The sequence below is a fragment of the Carcharhinus amblyrhynchos genome, chromosome 19 (assembly GCF_965287045.1).
Source record: "Carcharhinus amblyrhynchos chromosome 19, sCarAmb.v2.hapA, whole genome shotgun sequence".
NCBI classification, from domain to species: Eukaryota; Metazoa; Chordata; class Chondrichthyes; order Carcharhiniformes; family Carcharhinidae; genus Carcharhinus; species Carcharhinus amblyrhynchos.
Genome location: NC_137342.1, coordinates 5214262 through 5236845, shown reverse-complemented (window position 1 = coordinate 5236845; position 22584 = coordinate 5214262). Strand labels below are relative to the sequence as shown.

The 22584-nt window shown below is 46.6% G+C and overlaps 2 protein-coding genes across 5 annotated transcripts in view; one reads left to right on the top strand and one right to left on the bottom strand.

Moving 5' to 3' along the window:
- The window catches only part of plekhg7 (pleckstrin homology domain containing, family G (with RhoGef domain) member 7), a 75106-nt gene extending 56415 nt beyond the window's left edge, over positions 1–18691 (top strand). The window contains exons 12-17 of the mRNA XM_080207798.1: positions 4257–4372; positions 10723–10816; positions 11358–11437; positions 14958–15111; positions 17361–17458; positions 18485–18691. Coding sequence (XP_080063924.1) covers positions 4257–4372; positions 10723–10816; positions 11358–11437; positions 14958–15111; positions 17361–17458; positions 18485–18595 — 653 coding nt within the window. The 3' untranslated portion in view covers positions 18596–18691. The remainder of the gene's footprint in view (positions 1–4256; positions 4373–10722; positions 10817–11357; positions 11438–14957; positions 15112–17360; positions 17459–18484) is intronic.
- Positions 18692–20841: 2150 nt separating this feature from the next.
- Positions 20842–22584, bottom strand: part of eea1 (early endosome antigen 1) — a 94025-nt gene continuing 92282 nt past the window's right edge. For all 4 annotated transcript variants that reach the window (XM_080207177.1, XM_080207175.1, XM_080207176.1 and 1 more), the window contains one exon: positions 20842–21993. In XM_080207177.1, the coding sequence (XP_080063303.1) occupies positions 21871–21993 (123 nt within the window). In that variant the 3' untranslated portion in view covers positions 20842–21870. The remainder of the gene's footprint in view (positions 21994–22584) is intronic.

The following is a 22584-nucleotide window of genomic DNA, read 5'->3' as shown; positions in this document are numbered from 1 at the left end:
GCCTGCCCCGCCATTCAATAAGATCGTGGCTGATCTGAAGTGGATCAGTTCCACTTTCCCACTTTCTCCCCATAACCCTTAATTTCCCTTGTCTATCAGAAACCTATCTACCCGTGACTTAAATATATTCAGCGAGGTAGCCTCCACCACTTCAACGGGCAGAGAATTCCAGAGACTCACCACCCTTTGAGTGAAGAAGTTCCTCCTCAACTCCAATCTAAAAACCTGTGTCCCCTTGTAACTGACTCTTCAACTAAGGGGAAGAGGTGCTCCCTATCCACCTTGTCCATACTCCTCATCATCCTGAATACCTCAATCAGTCCCCAGTCTTCTCTGCTCCAGAGAAAACAACCCAAGCCTATCCAATCTTTCTTCCTAACTTAAATGTTCCGTCCCAGGCAGCATCCTGGTGAATCTCCTCTGCACCCCCTCCAGTGCAATCACATCCTTCCTATAATATTGGCGACCAGAACTGCACACAGTATTCCAGTGCGGCCTCACTAAAGTTCAATACAACCCCATCATGACCTCTCTGTTTTTGTAATCTACACCCCGATTGATAAAGGAGAGTGTGCGTTATGCCTTTTTCATCACCGTATTAATCTGCCTTTCCCCCTTCAGAGATCTATGGACAAACACGCCAAGGTCCCTTCATTCTTTGAACCTTCCCATTGTCAGACCTTTTGTATAGTATAATTCCTTGTCAAATTACTCCTTCCAAAGTGCATCAGTCACATTTTTCAGGGTTAAATTCCATCTGCCACTTATCCGCCCATTTGACCATCTCACCTATATCTTCCACCCAGATAACGGTTGACTCATTACAGGAAGGATGTGGAAGCCATAGGAGGGTGCAGAGGAGATTTACAAGGATGTTGCCTGGATTGGGTGGCATGCCTTATGAGGAAAGGTTGAGAGAGCTCAGTCTTTTCTCCTCGGAGAGACGAAGGATGAGGAGGTGACCTGATAGAGGTGTATAAGATGTTGAGAGGTATTGATCAGGTGGACTCTCTGAGGCTTTTTCCCAGGGCTGAAATGGTCGCTATGAGCGGACACAGGTTTAAGGTGCTGGGGAGCAGGTACAGAGGAGATGTCAGGGGTACGTTTTTCACTCAGAGGGTGGTGGGTGAGTGGAATCGGCTGCCATCGGTGGTGGTGGAGGTGGATTTGATAGGGTCTTTTAAGAGACTTTTGGATAAGTACATGGGACTTAGTAAGATAGAGGGTTATAGGTAAGCCTAGTAGATAGAGACATGTTTGGTGCAACTTGTGGGCCGAAGGGCCTGTATTGTGCTGTAGTTTTCTTTTCCTGTAACCCAAGACACTCAACCTCACTGTTAACCATAAATGAAGCATTCTTCTTTTTATTATTTGTGGGACGTGAGCATCGCTGGCTGGCCAACGTTTATTGCCCATCTCTAGTTGCCCCTTGGAGGGCAGTTGAGAGCCAACCACATTGGCTCTGAAGTCACATACAGATAGATTGGGTAAGGACGGCCGATTTACATCCCTAATGGCCATTAGTCAGTCAGATGGAGGCAATTGACAGTGGTTTCATGGTCATCAATAGATTCTTAATTCCAGATTTTTTTTTATTGAGTTCTAATTCCACCATCTGCCGTGGTGGGATTCGAACCTGGGTCCCCAGAACATTAGCTGAGTTCCTGGATTAATAGTCTATGGATAGCACCACTTGGTCAATGCCTCTGCTGAGTAGTTCCCTGTTGGGAAAATAACATTTCCTGCAGGATATGAGTAATTTTAGATGTAATATGCAGCGAGTAAAGCCTGTTTGGGTGACTCATCTCTCGTGACCCCTGTCTGTTGCAGGCTAATTGATAGAGATTTATTATCAACAAATTTGTTTTTGTATCAGGTGACTGCCACGGTGGTGGAGAGCAAACTAAATGGACGTTGATCTTTGTTGTAGAGTAATTACGGTGACGTTGCACTGATTGCCAGGAAATGGGAGTTGCGTTTCCCACTAACTGCCCCAGTTTAGCATTGTGGGTTTTGGAGGGGTGGCTGTGCAGAATTGGGGTACAATGATATACATGGGACCCCAGTACTGTTTCAACACTCTCCTGAATGAGGCGCCCTGATTGGCTGCCCGGGGTTGCCAACTGTGTCTACATGTCATCCTGGAGTTTTGATCACATGGTCTCCAACCACCCCACTCCTTTGTCCTCCTATTGGTCGGTCAACATGTCTGTTTTCAGAGTGTCCCACCTTCCCACACCCATTGGAAGGTGAACTCTTCGTAATCTGACCAGGTGTTTCTCGACTATTGCTCAAGGAGCCTTTTCTTTCTCAACTCCAACATCAAAGGAAAATGACTTTCTGTTAATGCGGCGATGATTTTTCTTTTGAGCATTTCCAACCGTGTCTGGAGATTAATTCTCAACCCCTAGAGACTCCAGGACAATCTTGGCAAGCCCTTCCAACTAAACCTCTTGAGAAACTAGCTTTGAATAAACAGAAATTCCTTAGGAAGAGATATAAGTCCTCAGGGAGCTCATACTCCAAGAGGCCCACCCAAGGGCCTGGTTGAGTTCAGAGAAAGCTGCTCTGAATCCAATGAGGGAAGTCTGGATTTCTGCTGCCAGGACTTTACTAACACACCTCCTCGCCGCTACCCCTGCCTCATGAGGTGTTTCTGCCTGCATTCTCTCGATACTCGAGAAAGACCTTGTCACCGCCCTCCCCCCACCTCCACCCCTCACTCCCCCGGACTATCCCTCCTGGCCAGTGCTCGTTTTTCCACCGGGAATGGGCATTCTACTGCGGCATTCCCAGTCCTCCTCCTGAGAAGCGCAGTCTGCTCCAGAGGCAGTGAACATAGAACACTACAGCACAAACAGGCCCTTCGGCCCACGAGTTGCGCCGATCACATCAACACCTACCAACCTACAGACCTATCTATAACCCTCAATCTCATTAAACCCCATATACTCATCCAGAAGTCTTTTAAAAGACCCCAGCGAGTTCGCCTCCACCGCCACTGACGGCAGCCGATTCCATTCACTCACCACCCTCTGAGTGAAAAACTTACCTCTAACATCTCTTCTGAACCTCCCTCCCCGCACCTTAAATCTGTGTCCTCTCGTAGCAACCATTTCAACCCGGGGAAATAGCCTCTGAGAGTCCACCCTATCTATTCCTCTCAACATTTTGTAAACTTCTATCAGGTCGCCTCTCAACCTTCGTCTCTCCAGGGATAAGAGTCCCAGCTCCCTCAACCTAACTTCATAAGGCATGCCTCCCAGTCCAGGCAACATTCTTGTAAATCTCCTCTGTACCCTCTCAATAGCTTCTACATCTTTCCTATAGTGAGGCGACCAGAACTGCGCACAATACTCTAAATGAGGCCTGACAAGGGTCTTATAAAGTTGCAGCATTACCTCCCGACTCCTAAACTCAATCCCTCGATTAATGAAGGCCAGTACACCATACGCCTTCTTGACCACCTCCTCCACCTGCGAGGCCGATTTAAGAGTCCTGTGGACCCGGACCCCAAGATCCTTCTGCTCTTCAACACTACTCAGACTTCTGCCCTTGATAGTGTACTCGTTCATCCCGTTGGTTCTGCCAAAATGGACGACTACACATTTATCCGCGTTGAAGTCCATCTGCCACTTCTCCGCCCAGTCCTGCATCCTATCTATGTCCTGCTGCAACTTTTGCCATCCTTCCAGACCATCCACAACACCACTGACCTTAGTGTCATCAGCGAACTTACTTACCCATCCCTCCACTTCCTCATCCAGGTCATTTATGAAAATGACAAACAAGGGTCCCAGAACAGATGCTTGAGGCACTCCGCTGGTGACTGACCTCCATTCAGAAAAAGCCCCATCCACAACCACTCTCTGCCTTCTGCAGGCAAGCCAGTTCTGAATCCACAAGGCCAAAGGCCCTTGGATCCCATGCCCTCTCACCTTCTCAAGAAGTCTTGCATGGGGGACCTTATCAAACGCCTTGCTGAAGTCCATGTACACCACGTCCACGGCACTTCCTTCGTCAATGTGTTCAGTCACATTATCGAAGAACTCAACTAGGCTTGTAAGGCACGACCTGCCCTTGACAAATCCATGCTGACTATTCCTGATCATGTCAAACCTCTCCAAATGTTCGTAAGTTTGGACAATGTTAGTAACTTTGGCACGGTAAACACTCAGCCTGTCTAACGCACGTTCCAGATCATGTACAAAGTATTTCAGTGAAAATCCCCTTGCTTTTTGTTGTGTGTGTGTCAGGTGACCTTGAGGGGAAAGTGAAGTGGTTGGAAAGTTTTCAGAAATTCCAGCAGATTCAAGAGATGATTATCTGGCCTCCAATCTGGGAAAGAAACAAGAAATCATTTCTACCTGAGGTGAGTCTGCTCTCCTTACCGTCCCGGGACTGCCCCACTATCACTTTTGTTTTACGGTTCTCAAATCTTTTCTTCCTGAGGTGTGATACCAGCTGCCATCGACTGGCCTTTTGCTGTGAATTAAAAACTAGAATGTTAGCACTGATTAACAAGGGGGTGAAAGGTTACCGGGGGTAGGAAAGAATGTGGGGTCAAGGTTACATTCAGATCAATTTTTGTTTTGTTCACTCATGGGACACAGACATCACTGGCTGGGCAACATTTATTATCCATCATAGAATCAAACAATCCCTCCAATGCAGAAGGAGGCCATTCTGCCCGTTGAGTCTGCACTGACCACAATCCCCTCTTGCCGCAACCCCACATATTTACACTGCCAATCCCGCCCCCCTCCCGACACTAGGGTCAATTTAGCACGGTCAATCAACCTAATCTTTGGACTGTGGGAGGAAACCGGAGCACCCGGAGGAAACCCACACAGACACAAGGAGAATGTGCAAACTCCACACAGACAGTGACCCGAGCCGGGAATCGAACCCACGTCCCTGCCCATGCCAGTGCATTCCAAGCCCCAACCAGTCTCTAAGTAAAGAATCTACCTTGGACAAATCTTTGCCCGTTCACTTAACCCGGACTATATCCCTTTGCAGCTCTCTACCTTCCCTTGCTTACTTACCTATCTCATTGACAAATTTAGTTATCATTCATTCGGTCTCTTCATATAAATCACTGATGTAGTTGAGGTCCCAGCCCTGATCCCTGCTGGGCCAACCCTAAGACCAGTCCTTTATCCATGTTACTCCTTACACCATGTAATCTTTCTTGTGTGGTAAATGTAGGAAAATGTCCCAAAGAGAGACAGAGGTAGAGATTCTTCCCGCTTAGAAAGGACAGCAGGATTAGAGGGCACAGCCTCAAAATAAGGGGGAGGGGGCAGTTTAGATCGGAGTTGAGGAGGAACTTCTTCACTCAAAGGGTGGTGAATCTCTGGAATTCTCTGCCCATTGAAGTGATGGAGGCTACCTCGCTAAATATATTTAAGTCACGGGTGGATAGGTTTCTGATAGACAAGGGGATTAAGGGTTATGGGGAGAAAGCGGGAAAGTGGAACTGATCCACTTCAGATCAGCCATGATCTTATTGAATGGCGGGGCAGGCTCGAAGGGCTAGATGGCCGACTCCTGCTCCTATTTCTTATGTTCTTAGATCTACAGGAGTGTAATCAGATCAAAGTCGACCTTGAACCAAAGAAGATATTAGTACGGGTGACCAAATGCCTGGCCAAAGTGACAGGTTTTAAGGAAGGTCTGAGAAGAGCAAGGAGGGAGAACTGAACATCAGGGAGGTTTGGGGAGGGAATTGGGGTCTCGCCAGTTGTGATGTGGGGGGGAGTGGGAATGTACAAGAGGCTGGAGGAGCGCTGCACTCCTGGAGGGCGAATGACGTTAACTCCCAAAGGATGGAACTCTTTACCAGGTGGAGATGCTAGTCAGTACCAGGTTACAGATTGGAACTGGTTCACTCATCATCCTGATGGATTTGATCATCAAGTTGCCAAACAAACTGTAAATCACTCAGTATCGCCGGGAAGATAACATTGTCTTGGAGACATAATCGAATGTCACATTTACCATTATTTACTCATCACCATTACAATCCTATCATTTAAAACTCAGTTGCCAAGACATTGGAACTTTGATTATCTGCCAGAGTTTTCATAGTTGTGAGTTTGTGTGGGGAAAGGGTAGAACTTGATTTGGGGGAAGTGCTTTGTGACCTTTCTGAATCCAGTAAGAAGTCTGACAACACTGGGTTTAAGTCCAACCGATTTATTTGATAGTAAACTCACTAGCTTTCAGGGTTTGCCCCTTCGTCAGGTGACTCTGGCCTCAGACAGAGCATATAAACAGGACAGATTTTCACATCGTGACTTTCTGAATCCAGCTGGGCCAGTCCTTCAGTTTAAAATACAACAGTCCGAAGAGATTTGGGGCTTTTGATTATCCTCTAATTTCTTTTTAACCGTCAGTGTTTTCTGTTCCATGATCTAACTCACCCCGGCTGGAGTGCAGGAAGATGGCAAACAACCATTTCCCCCGGGCAACGCCACGTACCTGAAGTAGTTTTGGAATGTTCCACTGTTATATTCATGATTGGAACTCAGAGGAGTGCTTATTAGCGCCCGGCAACGTCAGAGACTATCCACATGGCAACCACAACCTTGCAAGTGTTTTTTCCCCTCACCTGTTGCGCATATCTGGTTAAAGTCCAACCAATTTATTTGATAGCAAACTCACAAGCTTTCGGGGTTTGCCCCTTCATCAGGTGAGTGGTCCATTCACCTGACGAAGGGGCAAATCCCGAAAGCTTGTGAGTTTACTATCAAATAAATAGAACCCCTACAGTGCAGAAAGAGGCCCTTCGGCCCATCGAGTCTGCACCAAACACAGTCCCACCCAGTCCCTACCCCCATATCCCTACATATTATACCCACTAATCCACACATCCCTGGACTGTGAGGGGCAATTTCTTTGCATGGTCAATCAGCCTAACCCGCACATCTTTGGACTGTGGGAGGAAACTGGAGGAAACCCACGCAGACACGAGGAGAATGTGCAAACTCCACACCTGAGCCGGGGAATCGAACCCAGGACCCTGGAGCTGTGAAGCAGCAGTGCTAACCCACTGTGCTACCGTGCTGCCCTTTCCCTACAGGCCAGTCCTGGATGATGGAAATAAACGTGTGAGAGATTAGATCACCTTGCCATGGTGTTGCTGTGTTGATTTTACAATCACTCAACTGCTTCGTTTCTGGAGAGAGCCTTCACCTCAAAAAGAAAGATTCTACATTCTTAAAATACCTTTCATAATCTCAGGACTGTCCCAAAGTCCAGTCACATACCCTATAAGGAGACATTACTGTTGAAATGTAAGGAGATGCGGCAGCCAGTTTGCGCACAGCAAACTCCCACGGACAGCGATGTGAAATTGACAATATTGGTCAGAGGATAGAGGTGGGCTCGGACACCGGGGAGAACTCTCCCACTCTCCTTTGAGAGGTTAACATAAGAACATAAGAAATAGGAGCAGGAGTAGGCCATCTAGCCCTTCGAGCCTGCCCCGCCATTCAATAAGATCATGGCTGATCTGTCGTGGCTCAGTTCCACTTTCCCGCCCTCTCCCCATAACCCTTAATCCCCTCTCTTATCAAAAACCCATCAACCCGCGTCTTAAAAATATTTAGCGAGGCAGCCTCCACCACTTCAACGGGCGGAGAATTCCAGAGATTCACCACCCTTTGAGTGAAGAAGTTCCTCCTCAACTCCGTTCTAAACCGCCCCCCCTTTATCTTGAGGCTGTGCCCCCTAGTCCTACTGTCTTTTCTGAGCGGGAAGAGTCTCTCCACCTCTATCCTATCCATCCCATTCATCATCTTATACGTCTCAATGAGATCTCCTCTCATTCTTCTAAACTCTAACGAGTACAAGCCTAGTTTATTCAGCCTCTCCTCATAGCTCAACCCCCTCAACTCCGGTATCAGCCTAGTAAACCTCCTCTGTACTCCCTCCAAGGCCAAAATATCTTTGCGCAGGTGCGGCGCCCAAAACTGCACACAGTACTCCAGCTGCGGCCTCACCAATGCCCTATACAGCTGCAGCAAGACCTCCCTACTTTTATATTCAATCCCCCTCGCTATGAAGGCCAGCATCCCATTCGCCTTCCTGACCACCTGCTGCACCTGCAAGCTGGGTTTTTGCGACTCATGCACAAGGACCCCGAGGTCCCTCTGCACCGTCGCCTGCTGCAGTTTTTCGCCCCGTAAGTAATAGTCCTTCCTACCATTATTCCTACCAAAGTGGACCACCTCACACTTGCCAACATTAAATTCCATTTGCCATTTCCTGGCCCATTCGCCCAGCCTATCTAGATCTGTTGCCATGGGATTTTTTGACTGGGTGGGGAGAGGTGTAGAAGGGACTTAGGTTTAGCGTATCTACCTTTGACAGTGCAGCGTTCCCTGAGTACAACACTAGTATGTTGGCCATGGTTCTGTCTCATCACGCTTTACTGGAGCTTTGAACCCATGACATTGCAGCTCACAGCTGAGGATGCTCTCCATAGAACCATTACTACCCAGTACTGGCATCTACACTCCCGAGGTTTTCTTTTGGGAAGTCGGGAGGTGAGTTACTCGCTGCAGAGTTCCCAGTTTCTGCCCCGCTCTTTTAGCTACAGTATTTACATGGCTAATCCAGTTCCATTCCTGGTCAAAGTTAACCCCCAGCAATGTCCCCTTCCATTATTTTGCTGATGATTGAGAGCTGAGTGTTAGGGCAGTAATTTAGCCGGGTTGGATTTGTCCTGCTTCTCATCAGTAGACAAATCTGGACAAATTTCCACATTGTCGGGTAGATGCCAGTGTTATAACTGTACTGGAACAGCTTGGCTAGAGATATGGCAAGTTCAAAAGCACTGATGTTCAATACTAACAGCAGAATATTGTAATGACCCATATCTTCACAGTATCCAGTCCGTTCATACATTTCTTGATATCCTGTGGAGTGAATTGAATTGGCTGGAGACTGGTATCCATGATAAGAACATAAGAAATAGGAGCAGGAGTCGGCCATCTAGCCCTTCGAGCCTGCCCCACCATTCAATAAGATCATGGCTGATCTGAAGTGGATCAGTTCCATTTTCCTGCTTTCTCCCCATAACCCTTAATTCCCTTGCCTACCAGAAACCTATCTACCCGTGACTTAAATATATTCAGCGAGGTAGTTCAATGGGCAGAGAATTCCAGAGACTCACCACCCTTTGAGTGAAGAAGTTCCTCCTCAACTCTGATCTAAACTGCCTCCCCCTTATCTTGAGGCTGTGCCCTCTAGTCCTGCTGTCCTTTCTAAGCGGGAAGAATCTCTCAACCTCTACCCTATCCACCCCCTTCATTATCTTATACGTCTCTATAAGATCCCCCCTCAGCCTTCTAAACTCTAACGAGTACAGACCCAGTCTATTCAATCTGATGCTGGGGACCACTGGAGAAGACCAAAATGGATCATCCACTCGGCAATTCTGGCTGAAGATTTCTATGAATGCTTCAGCCTTACTTTAGCACTGATGTTCTGGGCTGTTCCATCACTGAGGACGCGGATATTTATGGAGTCCCCTCCTCCAGTTAATTGTCCACCACCATTCACAACTGGATGTGGCAGAACTGCAGAGCTTAAATCTGATCCATTGGTTGCGGGATCATTTGAATCAATGGAGAGACTGTCCGGGAAGTTGAGTCGGACTAGTTAGCAAAGTGAAAGCTAGAATAGTCGCTGAGAAGGAGGATATTTACGGACACCTTATTTTAATTAATTCACAATGAATGAAAATGATGGATTGTGGTTGGTTTGGGGAAAGTTCTTCCATGAGTATTAATTGTGAGGATGGTAAACGTGCTTCCAGTTATCTGTCAGCTGTTCTTACACAAAATCCACTGCCATCCTGTTGAAAAACCAAAATATAAACCAGCTGATCCCTCAAGCAGGAAGTGTTTCACAAGTTGGAGTGTTATGGTAAGGTTATATAAGGCACTGGTGAGGCCGAATTTAGAGTATTGTGTACAGTTTTGGTCACCTAGTTACAGGAAGGATGTAAATAAGGTTGAAAGAGCGCAGAGAAGGTTCACAAGGATGTTGCCAGGACTTGAGAAGCTGAGTTACAGAGAGAGATTGAATAGGTTAGGACTTTATTCCCTGGAGCATAGAAGAATGAGGGGAGATTTGATAGAGGTGTATAAGATTTTGATGGGTATAGATAGAGTGAATGCAAGCAGGCTTTTTCCACTGAGGCTAGGGGAGAAAAAAACCAGAGGGCATGGGTTAAGGGTGAAAGGAGAAAAGTTTAAAGGGAATATTGGGGGGTGGGGGCTTCTTCACGCAGAGAGTGGTGGGAGTGTGGAATGAGCTGCCGGATAAAGTGGTAAATGCAGGCTCACTTTTAACATTTAAGAAAAACTTGGACGGGCTCATGGATGAGAGGGGTGTGGAGGGATATGGTCCAAGTGCAGGTCAGTGGGACTAGGCAAAGAATGGTTCGGCACAGACAAGAAGGGCCAAAAGGCCTGTTTCTGAGCTGGAATTTTCTATGGTTCTAACAGCTTCCTGCCCCACTCACACCCCCACCCCATCCAGACAAACAGGCAAAAAGTCAGCTTCACAAGATGAGCTGAACACAGTGAGAGTGAAGATAATGGTAATCCACCCTCACCTCCTGCCCCAGTTATAATCCTCGGGGTTTCGCTCTTCCTATTTCCCGAAAGTCTGAGGTCTGATTTTGTGTTTTTCGATCTTCGCCAGAGTCTTCGACACCTGCTGAAAGATAACATGGCAGAAGGTCTCCTCTCCCCCATAAACAGGCAGCTTCTAAATGAAGGACGGTTAAGTCTGGCAGGTACGTGTCACTCATTCCAGATTGCAAATCTAAATTACAATAATGTCAGAAATGAGATGAGAATGACTGCTCTTGACATCAAGGCAGCATTTGACTGAGTGTGGCATCGAGGAGCCCCAGTAAAGTCAATGAAAATCAAGGGGGAAAATTCCCTTCATTGGAAGGAAGATGATTGTGGGGCAGCACGGTAGCACAGTGGTTAGCACTGCTGCCCCACAGCTCCAGGGTCCTGGGTTCAATTCCCGGCTCGGGCTCACTGTCTGTGTGGAGTTTGCACATTCTCCCTACGTCTGCGTGGGTTTCCTCCGGGTGCTCCAGTTTCCTCCCACAGTCCAAAGATGTAAGAGATAAGTTGATTGGACTTGAGTGTCCTGGGATGCATGGATTAGCGGGGTAGATATATGAGGTGATGGAGATAGAGCCTGGGTGGGATTGTTGTCAGTGCAGAATCAATGGGCCAAATGGCCTCTTTCTACCCTGTAGGGTTTCTACAAATGTCAAATACACGCAGCTAAATGGTTCTAATTGTTTTTTCTTACAGGGACCACAAAATTCCTGGATGTATATTTGTTGCTTTTTGACGATTTACTTTTAATCACAAAGATTAAAAGTGCTAAAAAGGTAATCAATTCTGTTTCCCTTCAACAGAAAACTCTAATGCCAAGTTCCTGAAATAATTAAACAGCCTGCAATGTAACTCCAAAAATATTGCCCTATTTCTCACTCTGAGGGGCTGTATTGGACACTCATCCATTCATAGCAATATTAAATCACTCGATAAAGAACTGAGGCCCATCTAGTCAAACAGTAATGGCATTGTACATTAATCATTTTCATCAATTAATCTACTACAGACCAAGACAAGAGGTGAAGGAAACCCCCAGTGATGAAGAGATTTGGGAACTATAGCTCCATTGTCAACTGTTCCTCCCAAACAAGTTACCCTCGCCCTACGCCATGTCTCAAATTTCTCTCATTTTTGTAAACAATTACTCAGTCTGGGTGGCCATGAATCATTTTGTGACCTTTGAGCAAGTCTTTAAATGGAAAAAGTGAGAGAAATGACAAACTAAGGCACCACATATCAAAGATAATAGTTACAAGCCATAGGGGTGGCACAGTGGTTAGCACTGCTGCCTCTCAGCGCCAGGGACCCAAGTTCAATTCCCAACTTGGGTCACCGTTTGTATGGAGTCCGCACATCCTCCCCATATCTGCATGGGTTTCCTCCAGGTGTTCCAGGTTCCTTCCGCAGTCCAAAGATGTATGGGTTAGATGGATTGGACATGCTGAATTAACCCTAAGTGTCCTGGGATGTGGTAGGTTAGAGGGATTAGCTGGGTAACTAAGCGGGGATAGGATCTGGGTGGGATTGTTGTCGGTGCAGACTTGATGGGCTGAATGGCCTCCTTTTGCACTCTAGGGCAAAAGGTTTCCGTGACCCTTTTGCCATCGAAATCCAACCACTTCCCCAGAGCTAAGGGGGTCAAGAATGAGGAGTCACAGATATGAATAGATAACAATTTGAAACAGAGGTCAGGTTTGGGTTAGCTTAGTGCAGGTTGAATGAGGATGCTGTATTGAAAGATCAGGTGACTGTGTGCTTTGCACGTTCAAAGCTAATCTAAAGATATTAGCAAGAAGTCTCACAACACCAGGTTAAGTTCAACACATTTATTTGGAATCATGAGCTTTCAGGATCACCTAATGAAGGGACAGCCCTCCGAAAGCTCGTGCTACTGAATAAACCTGTTGGTCTTTAACCTGGTGTTGTGAGACTTCCTGCTGTGTTTACCCCAGTCCAATGCTGACATCTCCACATTAATATAAAGATACTATGCTATGAATATACAGGATATATTATGTTCTGTACAAATGTAGTTAATTGAGTATTGCTGGAAGAATTCCATTTCAGATTACCCTGGAAGAGTAAGATAGCTGAAAACTTTGAGCAGCAGGTGAGGTGAGCTGTACAGTAGTAATACGAGTAACATTCACCACTAACAACTACCAAGGCAAATAGATGTTCTGCCTGTTTCACTAGTGAGTAAGGTAGTCTGTGAATTTCAGTGTCACTGTGATGCTCAGTAATGTAGGCTTATATTCCAAAGATTAACGGATTGTATCAAACAGCATGTCCCTGCTGCTGCTGCTTATAACGCACAAGGTACAGAGCTTACAAAACTCAAAACAGTCTCCCACATTCAATGTGATTCTGCAATTGGACGACATTTGTTAAACAATCTTCATGTGCTAAAAATTACACTGACAACCAAGTCTGGCACACGTATAATTCTCTAAATTTGTGCCCCTTTATTGTGGAGTCCCTGAGATGTAGACAGAAGTCATGGGTAGAAGGAGGATTGGAATGAGGCACTCACTGAGTGTTCAAGTGGGCGGCACGGGCTTGTGGGACCAAAGGGCCTGTTTCCTGTGCTGTGTTGTTCTTTGTTCTTTGTAAGCTTGTCAGTTGGGCGCACAGTGTGGTATATTTGTATGTAATGGAATATTAATACACAGGGTGCTGTTCTTTACAGACAGAAAGAACATGTCCTTGCTATAGAGGGAGTGCAGCAAAGGTTTACTGATTCCTGGGATGGAGGGTCTGTCAAATGAGGAGAGATTAAGTCAGTTAGGATTATATTCACTGGAGTTTAGAAGAGTGAGGTGGGATCTCATAGAAACTTATAAAATTCTAACAGGGTTAGACAGGGTAGATTCAGAAAGAATGGTGGAGGAGTCCAGAATTAGAGGGTCATAGTATGAGGATAAAAGGTAAACTTTCCAGGACTGAGGGGAGGAGAAATTTCTTCAGGCAAAGAGTGATGAATGTGTGGCATTCACTATCACTGAATGAGGTTGGGGCCAAAACATTGATTTCAAGAAGAAATTAGACATAGCTCTAAGGGTTACAGGAATCAAGGCATATCAAGACAGTGACTATCACTGTCTGCTGTACAGTTACAGGGACCCGGCTCGGATCTCCGGCTTGGATCAACGTCTGTGGGAGTTTGCACATTCTTCCCTGTGCTTGCGTTGGTTTTCTCCGGGTGCTCCGGTTTCCTCCCACGTCCCAAAAACGTGCTTTTTAGGCTGATTGGTGTCAATAAGTTGTCCCTGAATTGGATCTCCTTTAATCTGGCACACATATAATTCCCTTTATTGTGGAGTTCCACTAGAGGTCGATAAAAACGTCATCGATCGATGAAAGACTTGAATAAGGCACTCACTGAGTGTTAAAATGGGCGGCATGGGCTTGTAGGGCCAAAGGGCCTGTTTCCTGTGCTGTGCTGTTCTTTATAAGAGAGGAAGAGGAGATCAGGATATTTAATCATCAGCCATGATCAAAATGAATGGCAGAGCAGGCTCGAAGGGCTAACTGGCCTACTCCTGCTTCTATTTTCTGTGTACACAAATTCAAATACTTACCCAAGCTGCTTTAGAGTTTTAGTAACAAACCTGTTTCACTTGTGCATTCCAGTAGCCTTTTCTCTGATTTGTTTTTAAACCTTAAACCTCTGTCTTCTGGTTATCCGCCCTTTTTGCCAATCAAAAGAAAGGACAGCTGCCAAAAAAGTGACCCCCCTTCTGTTCTGGCCCTTTAACCATTTGTGTTTAAATATCAAGCTTTCCCCTTCTGGTCTGCTGCCCACGCTAAGCTTATTTTGCCTGAGCAGAATACTATCAGCAACAATAGGTTTGTGTAATGTCCTAACTATATTAGGAGTTGTGGGTTTACACAAAAAGAAAAGATCTGCAGAGTACAAACTGAAAGTAAAATAGCAGCCTGTGGCAGCATCCTAATGACATCGCTAGCAAATCAAGTGATCAGCTCTTAAAGCAACCAACAACCTTTTCAATCTGTAACCGTTTGCTAAGAAGCCCAACTGGCCCTTAAATGATCATTTTAAGCTGGTGGGTGGGCTGCCAGTTTCAGTGCCCGCCTGCCCCTGTATTATGGGGATGAGCTTTGGACTGGGCAGAATGGTGGTGGGATGTGCACCCACCCCATTTTAGCTGCTTCTCCATCCCTCGTGGGAAACACAACCGCTGGGGGCAAGTAGAGACACGTCAGCCCTCGGAGGGGAGATGAAATTGGTTCTATATTATGCTGCTCAGATGTAACTTTGTACACTTGCAGAAACCAGGAGCCCTGGATTCCAGCCTTCGCAGTCCTTCACCCAATCCTGAATTACAGGGATTGGGAAGAGATGGAACTGTGTGTTCTGTACTCGATCAGCCCATCCCCCTGGACAGATTAGTACTGAAGAATATCGATCCATTCCATTCAGCAGGTATTGTGCTATTTTAGTCTCGATGTGGGCAAAGATTTTACAACGTTGCCTCAGTGTGACTTGTGTTGGGCAATCATTAGAAATTCAGATTCAGCTAATTTCATGTCCAGTTATTTAATAAAAGTTAAATAATAGATACTGTCTTTGGACATGTGATCATTTTAAACTGAGTCAGAATGATGACAGGAAGTACAATGAGTAATTTTTTTTCCTTGGTTACTGAATGGTGAGAGATGTTTGTTTGGTAAATATACACGGGAGAAATACATTTACCCATTGTGTGAGTGTGTGTGTCTTTATGTGAGAGAGAGTGTGTGTGTGTGCGCGCACCCATGTAGGTGTGTGCGCGCGCGCCCATGTAGGTATAAGAACATAAGAAATAGGAGCAGGAGTCGGCCATCTAGCCCTTTGAGCCTGCCCCGCCATTCAATAAGATCATGGCTGATCTGAAGTGGATCAGTTCCACTTTCCCGCTTTCTCCCCATAACCCTTAATTCCCTTGTCTATCAGAAACCTATCTACCTGTGACTTAAATATATTCAGTGAGGTAGCCTCCACCACTTCAATGGGCAGAGAATTCCAGAGATTCACCACCCTTTGAGTGAAGAAGTTCCTCCTCAACTCTGATCTAAACTGCACACCCCCCCCACCTTATCTTGAGGTTGTGCCCTCTAGTCCTGCTATCCTTTCTAAGCAGGAAGAATCTCTCTACCTCCACCCTATCCATCCCCTTCATTATCTTATACGTCTCTATAAAATCCCCCCTCAGCCTTCTAAACTCCAATGAGTACAGACCTAGTCTATTTAGTCTCTCTTCATAGTCCAACCCTCTCATCTCCGGTATCAGCCTAGTTAACCTTCTCTGCACTCCCTCCAAGGCCAAAATATCCTTGCGTAAGTGCGGCGACCAAAACTGCACACAGTACTCCAGCTGCGGCCTCACCAGTGCCCTGTACAGTTGCAGCAAGACCTCCCTGCTTTTATATTCTATCCCCCTCGCTATAAAGGCCAGCATCCCATTTGCCTTCTTGATCACCTGCTGCAAGTGCAGATTGGATGTTTGCAATTCGTGCGCAAGGACCCCCAGGTCCCTCTGCACCGTAGCATGCTGCAGCTTTTCGCCTTTTAAATAATAATCCCTCCTACTATTATTTCTGCCAAAGTGGATAACCTCACACTTGCCAACATTATACTCCATCTGCCAGGTCCTCGCCCACTCACTCAGCCTATCCAGATCCCTCTGCAGACTTTCCACATCCTCCATGCAATTTGCTTTTCCACTCATCTTCGTGTCATCAGCAAATTTCATCACCCTACACTCAGCCCCCTCCTCCAGATCATCTATATAAATGGTAAATAGCTGAGGCCCCAGCACCCGATCCCTGCGGCACTCCACTAGTCACCAACCGCCAGTCAGAATAGCACCCATTGATTCCAACTCTGCTTCCTATTAGACAGCCAATCCTCCATCCACGCTAACACCTTACCCCCAACTCCATGCACCCTAACCTTCTGCAGCAACCTTTTCTGAGGCACCTTATCAAACGCCTTTTGGAAATCTAAAAACACCACATCCACGTGTGTGTGTGTGTGCATGCCCATGGAGGTGTGTGTGCGCGCCTATGTGGTTCTATGAAAATGAGTTTGTGATTCAAATAGTGTTGCCATAGCCTCACCCATGGGTGGCTGGGCTTACTGACAATCCACACCACCCTGTCAAACCTGCCAGGGTCAGCGATAGAATTGTTTGGCTCAGCTATAATTCATAAAACAAACCACAGCTGTCTCTGTAAAAAAGTCATGATGTGGATATGCTGGCATTGGACTGGGGTAAACACAGTAAAAATACTATCAATTGGTTGGACTTAAACCTGGTGTTGTTGTCAGACTTTTTACTGTGAAGTCAATATTTTCCAACTAGCCTCCCAGGGAAAGAGCCGAGAATTTACAAACAGCTACCAACCCTCACACAGATTGGTCAGTAGTTAGAAACTAACCTGATAATATCTCCAATTAGAGCTGTTCTTCAAAGGGGCATGCGGGGGGTGGGGGTTTAAAAGGACTGATTGGATGAACACATCTTTACCCCAACTCCATCCCAAGCTCTTCACGAGCAATGCCATGGGAGGTCCGCAATCCTGTTCTAGTCCCTGTCCGTCCAGAGGTGTTTACGGAGCCAGTGTCATTTGTATTGTTTGATGCAACTTATTAAATTCAGTCAATCTGTGACACGTCTCCTTCTGTTGCAGGTTGTGGATTACAAAATGCTTTCTTAGTAATCCATCAAAACAGGTATCAGCAATGTATAGGAATCTACACACTTCAGGCACCTTCAGAAACTGCCAAGGTAAATCCACAGATCAACAAGATACGAACATTGACATAGTGGGGATGGCAGGGCTGGGGAAGGAGAGGGGGGGGGGGGGGAAAGAGGGAGAAGGAGAGGGGGGGGAAAAAGAGGGAGAAGGAGAGGGGGGGGAAAAGAGGGAGAAGGAGAGGGGGGGGAAAAGAGGGAGGAGGAGAGGGGGGGGGAAAGGAAGGAGGGGGGGGGGGAAAAAGAGGGAGAAGGGGGGGGGAAAAAGAGGGAGAAGGAGGGGGGGGAAAAGAGGGAGGGGGGGGAAAAGAGGGAGGGGGGGAAGGGGAGAAGGGGGGGGAAGAGAGGGAGAAGGAAGGGAAAGGGGGGAAGGGGAGAGGGGGGGGGAAGAGAGGGAGAAGGAAGAGGGGGGGGGAGGGAAAGGGGGGGAGGGAGGGAGAGAGAGGGGGAGGGAGGGAGAGAGAGGGGGAGGGAGGGAGGGAGGGAGGGGGGAGGGAAACGGGGGAGAGAGGGGGAGGGAGGGAGGGAAACGGGGGAGGGAAACGGGGGAGGGAGGGGGGAGGGAAACGGGGGAGGGAAACGGGGGAGGGAGGGGGGGGGGGAGAGAGGGAGGGAGGGGGGGGGAGAGAGGGAGGGAAACGGAGGGAGGGGGGGAGGGAAACGAGGGAGGGAGGGGGGGAGGGGAAAGGGAGGAAAGAGGGAGCGGCGGGGAGGGGAGGGGGGGAAGGGAGGAGTGGGAAGAGAGAGGAAGGGGGGGTGTTGGTCAGGAGAGGGTTGGGGTCAGTTTATCCAGGGAGTTGAAACAGCTCCAAAATGACACTGGGTTGAAATCACTGTGCCCAGTTCTGGATTTTATCTGGACGGTTTGGAGGCACGTGGGGGAATCTCTCGGAGCTGTCAGCTAAGTTATTGTCACTATCTGTGTTTGCTTCACCCATTCTGGTTTTAAGAGGCAGTGCACCGTTTACTCAGCTTTGCAGAAGAACATGGCTTTCTAACTTTTCATAGAACGAGTCAGTAATGTGAAACAACGTGATGACGCTGAATCTTTTCTTTCAGAAAACGTGGATATCACACATCGAGGCTGCAGTGACTGCCTACAGGAACCTTTTCGACCCATCACAATCCTCCCTGAGGAGATTACCAGTGAATGAATCATCTGAAATCTAACTTCCCAAAACATCTGTTAAGCTTGGAGAACGCTGCTCCCAGTCTCATTTCAGACAATCAGAATCTCAACTCATTGTTGGGCCAGCGCACTTTGAATAAATCTACCTCCTGTATTCAGTTTGGAAATCAATCTGCTTTCTAATAAAAAGTATTGTAATAAAGCAGTGCGTATTTTAATATACAGCAAGAGCACTGGGTGAAAGAGTATTTGTCAGACTGCAGAATGGTGGGCAGTGGTGGTCCTGCTGGGTTAGTGCTGGAACCATTGCTTCATATATTTGAATATTAGGCCAGAGTAAAATTTCTAAATTTGCTGCTGGAGGTGTGACAAAAGGTGAGGATGATGATTGACTATTGGAATGGATTAAAAAAAAATGGATGGAATTTAATACAGAGCTATTTGATGGGCAACATGACAGCTCAGTGACTATCACTTGTTTGCCGAGCAGATACAGGGCCCTGGGTCAGATCTCTGACTTGGGTTGGTGTCTGTGGGAGTTTGCATGTTCTCTGGGTGCTCTGGTTTCCTCCCACATCCCAAAAACATGCTTTTAGGCTGATTGGTGTCAATAAATTGTCCCTAAATTGGATCTCCCTTAATCTGGCGCACATATAATTCCTTAAATCTACACCCCTTTATTGTGACTTGGTGCATTGCTGATTCTGGGAGCTAGCACTGACACGATAGGCTGAATGGCCTCCTTCTTTGCCACAAGGATTCTGTGATTCTATTCATCTTTCACGCATCAGGATAAATGCAAGCGTTGATCCAGGGATCAGGGAATTTTAATTCCCTGATCCCCTTGGATTGAAGGAGGTGGAAGGTTTGAAAGAGATGCCCTGGTAATGATAGGTTTAAGAAAGATAGACAAGTAAAATTATTCCCATTAACTGACAGTACAAAGGACTGGAACACCAAGATTTAAAGTTTTGGGCAAAAGACGCAGAGAGAGTGAGGTGGGAAACACCACACACCTGACAAAGGGACATCGCTTCTGAAAGCTTGTAGGATTACTATCAAATAAACTGGCTGGACTCTGTCCTGACGTTGTGAGACTTCTTACTGTGTTTACCGCAGTCCAACGCCGGCATCGCTACCTGATGTCCATGAAACCATTGTTAATTATCATTAAAGACCCATCTGGTTCACTAACATTTAACAGTGAAGGAAATCTGCCGTCTTTACCCGGTCTGACCTACATGTGACTCCACATCTACAACAGTGAGGCAGACTCTGAAATGCCCTCAGGGAAATAAGTAAAATAAAAACAGTACACACTATGAACGTTAAAGGCAGCACATTGATGAAGAATATCTGTCGAATGGCTGTTCACAACTTTAAAAAACGACTAGGAAAGCTGTTTTACTAAACAAAAATTTAATTGTGGACGTTGCATCACTGTCCAAATTAACATTTTTGCTATAAACAGAACACATAATCTTCATTCAATATCGAGGATTCAACCTCTGGATATCTATACACGGGTTCACATGATAATACCGAAGTTAATACAATTTTTGTACACAATTTTCTATTATTCACATCATTTTTTGTTTTAAACAATAAGCATGAAAGCAACTAGTTCCCGGCACTGATTTTTTCATGCAGGCACCACCAGCCGCAAGAACACCGGCTCCTTGCTCTACACCATCTGTGTGATCGACACGACAAACCTTTCCAGCTCACCCCCACTGCTCGCATTAAGAGTTTCCCAATGGAGGAGTCAGCCAACTGAAGCAGAGAATGCCTGCAGCGTTAGAACTGTGCACAGCAAGCTCAGATGTGACACCGTCACCTGCACTATCCCTGTACAACGGGCAGGTGAATTTAGCACGTGAATTATTTTGGCCACATGGACAGACTGGATTCTAGTGAAATGACCCTCCCTGGTCTAGTGTGCATATGGGGTGGGAGGGGGAGGGGGTTGCATATCTTAGTAAAATATATCATTGGATTAATAGGTGTCTGTAGGCCACAGTTAATCCATACAGGAAAACAGAAAGCGCCTGGCCGAGTGTTTGAACATTTCACCATTCACCGCGCCCAGTGCTCAGTAAAGTGACAATAACTAGCAAGGAGCAGTCTGGACAAAGCAGCACATTCCGGATTTCAGAGTGATTCGTAGAGTCCAGTCGACACACACAGGGAATCTTTACAGTGGATTTCCAATGTTGGCAGTGCCGTGAAGAAGTGGGGAGTTGCAGCAAGGATGGGGGTTGGGGTAGGGGGAGGGGGACAGGGGGGCGGTGGGGGTGGGGGTGGGAAGGGGGTAGGCCATTCCTGTACACATCCTAGCCCACAGCACGGGCAGCCAACGTGAACCTTGCTGTGCCAGAGGGCTAGCGACCAGGGGGAAGCAGCTTCGGGTTTTGTTCCACCAGGGATTGGAGGCACCACAGCCAGTCCCACCCCAGCTGAGCCGCCGCCATCTACAGGATGCTCTTCAAGCTGCCACAATCCAGGCAGGAGGGGGGGCAATTACTCAGAGACAAATTCAGGTGGAGCAGTGTGAAGTACAGGGTCTACCCCCCTCGGCTCACTCACCCCCACTATCATCTTAACTCTAATCCTTGGCACTGTCTGACTATTTGCAGAAGGCGAACATAGATGATGCAAACAGGAGGATTATTAACCACGGAAAACCAATAGCGTGACAGAAACAAGCGGTGCAGGATGGAGATACGATCAGAAATTATCAATTAAAGTATTAGCCTTCATTCTGGGAGAAAGCTTCTCACCATTGCATTTTCCAAAGGAACTTAATGAGAGTTCAGGGAATACAGAATCAAAGTGCTTCACTCAAAACTTTACAAGATTCTATTAGGTTACCCAGATGTTTGAGTGGTTTCATCTGACTGGAGTGAAGAACTCACCCCCTAGAGTTCTTTTCTGGGATTTCGGTTTGGGGCGCTCTTCACTCCAGTGAATGTAGAAGGAAATTTTCACCTTTTGGTGAGGGTTGACTGCCAATGACTGAATCCGCCCAGTTTCCACCAGCAGGTTAAAACTGGGCGGATTCTCGAAGCAGGCGAGGGATCCCCTCAGGTGCCCAATTCCAGAAGCTTCTCTCGTCTGAAGCCGAATCAAGAACTTTGGCCAGGTTGGGAATGGGTTGCTGGCTAAAGCAACAGGTTCCCACTGACAGTAACTAATGACAGTGGCCAGGGTTTATTACACTTCCCACATACAGTCTCCTTATAAAATACAAAACCAGTGCGTGAATACAAGAAGGATATAAGAGGTTCCCAGTCGCAGGCACAGGACTGGTAATAAGTCAGCCTTGCAGCTCATCGAAACAAGTGTTGCAGACGCGCACCGGCTTCTTCGACGAGGGGGTTAAGGCGTTCCGCGCAGAACACTCAGCACAGAAAATGTTTCCACAGTTCCGACAGTGATGCTGCAAAGGTCAAGAATTGGACCGTTAACTGAACTTGCACATAAATCACACCGCAACTTTTAGCATTTGACTGTCGGAGGCAAGCCCACCTCTGGTAGAAGTGGTCACATAGCAAGCGGGCTGGAGAACTGGTCGGTAGGATGTAGGCGGAAGGTAACTACACACAGATTTGGATCCATTTCAAAACTGCTAGGATTTTTTTTTTAGCTCTTTACTATTTACTATTTTTAACTAAAAACATTTACTATCTTTTCTTTACTATTGGCTGTAGGTGCTTGGGACAGGATTTACAAACGATACTCGGATTTATCTCAGTGTCAGAAATATAGATGACGTACGAGTCCCTCAGGCAAATCTTTATGTGAAAGAAAAACTTGCATTTATCTAGCGCTTTTCATGGCTACCATTTAGTAACTGCACCTTACAGAGAGTGAAGGGTTTTTTTGAAGTATAGCTATTATTGTAATATAGGAAATGTGGCGAACAGAATGCTCCCCCACTCAGCAATGTGACACTGAGCAGATTCTCTCTCTGTGATATTGATCGAGGATAAATATTGGACAGGACAGTGGGGAGAATTTCCCTGCTCTT